This window comes from Rhea americana, unplaced genomic scaffold (genome assembly GCF_003343005.1).
Source record: "Rhea americana isolate MKP2758 unplaced genomic scaffold, rheAme1 scaffold_786, whole genome shotgun sequence".
NCBI lineage: Eukaryota > Metazoa > Chordata > Aves > Rheiformes > Rheidae > Rhea > Rhea americana.
This window is the reverse complement of record NW_028186963.1, coordinates 1-1,258: the sequence shown is the minus strand read 5'-3', so window position 1 is coordinate 1,258 and position 1,258 is coordinate 1. Positions and strand designations below refer to the sequence as shown.

At 73.0% G+C, this 1,258-nt stretch overlaps 1 protein-coding gene across 1 annotated transcript in view; it reads right to left on the bottom strand.

Annotated features, from left to right (window-relative positions):
* The window catches only part of LOC146585656 (adhesion G protein-coupled receptor B2-like), a 14,688-nt gene extending 13,586 nt beyond the window's left edge, over nt 1-1,102 (bottom strand). The window contains exon 1 of the mRNA XM_085322536.1: nt 587-1,102. Coding sequence (XP_085178662.1) covers nt 587-1,102 — 516 coding nt within the window. The remainder of the gene's footprint in view (nt 1-586) is intronic.
* Nucleotides 1,103-1,258: the final 156 nt, after the last annotated feature.

Genomic DNA, 1,258 nt, shown 5'->3' with positions numbered 1-1,258 from the left:
CTGCGAGCCCCCAGCGCTGCTCCCCACTGCAGTGTGAGCCCCCGGCGCTGCTCCCTGCAACACTGCGAGCGCCTGGCACCGCTCCCTGCAACGCTGCGAGCCCCCAGCGCTGCTGCCTGCAACGCTGCGAGCCCCCGGCGCTGCTCCCTGCAACGCTGCGAGCCCCCAGCGCTGCTCCCTGCAACACTGCAAGCGCCTGGCGCTGCTCCCTGCAACGCTGCGAGCCCCCAGCGCTGCTCCCCACTGCAGTGTGAGCCCCCAGCGCTGCTCCCTGCAATGCTGCGAGCCCCCGGTGCTGCTCCCTGCAACACTGCAAGCCCCTGGCACTGCTTCCTGCAATGCTGCGAGCCCCTGGCGCTGCTGCCTGCAACACTGCAAGCGCCTGGCGCTGCTCCCTGCAACGCTGCGAGCCCCCAGCGCTGCTCCCCACTGCAGTGTGAGCCCCCGGCGCTGCTCCCTGCAACGCTGCGAGCCCCCGGCGCTGCTCGCTGCAACACTGCAAGCCCCTGGCGCTGCTCCCTGCAACGCTGCGAGCCCCCGGCGCTGCTCCCTGCCCCGATGTGAGTCCCTGCTGCAGCTCCCTGACAGCTCTGTGCGCCAGGGCGGGCAGGTAACGTGCTGTCATATGRTTACACCGCTCCAGCAGCTCTACGGAGCAGCCAGTCTGCATGGCAAAAGCCACACGGTGCCACGGGCAGCGCATCCCTGCCGGAGCCACGGCGGCGGGCCGATGGGGTGAGACCCGCGCGGCCGAGGTGCGCCCTGTGCACCCCTTCACCACGCGCTCCCCGGCTCCCTCCTGCTGCCGGTCAGTCTCCGGTCTCGCCACGCCGCACACGGGATCCCACGCGGCCCGCTGGCCCCGACACGGCGTCCCCGGCCACCACCGCAGAACCACCTCCGCGGCCACCAGCACCACGCCGGCCATGGAGGGACAGAGACGGCGCTGCCCCCCCGTGCACAGACCCACTCGCAGCCCTGGCACCTTCGCCACCTCTGCTCCACCCTCTGCTCCAAGCAGGAGCAGAAACGACCCCCGGCTCCTCGGTGGAGGATGCCGAGCGGCCGCAGCAACGCCGAGGCGGCCACGGGCCACGGCCATCGCGCAAACGGCGACCCGAGCGGGCACAGCATCCCGCGGGGCGAGGGCCCGGGGCGTCTCGGTGCGTCGCCCCGTCCAGGCTCCCGCTCGGCCCCAGCGTCTCCTTCTGCCTCCGCCCGGGTTTCCAGGCTCGCGGCCGCGCTGCCGGCCGAGCCC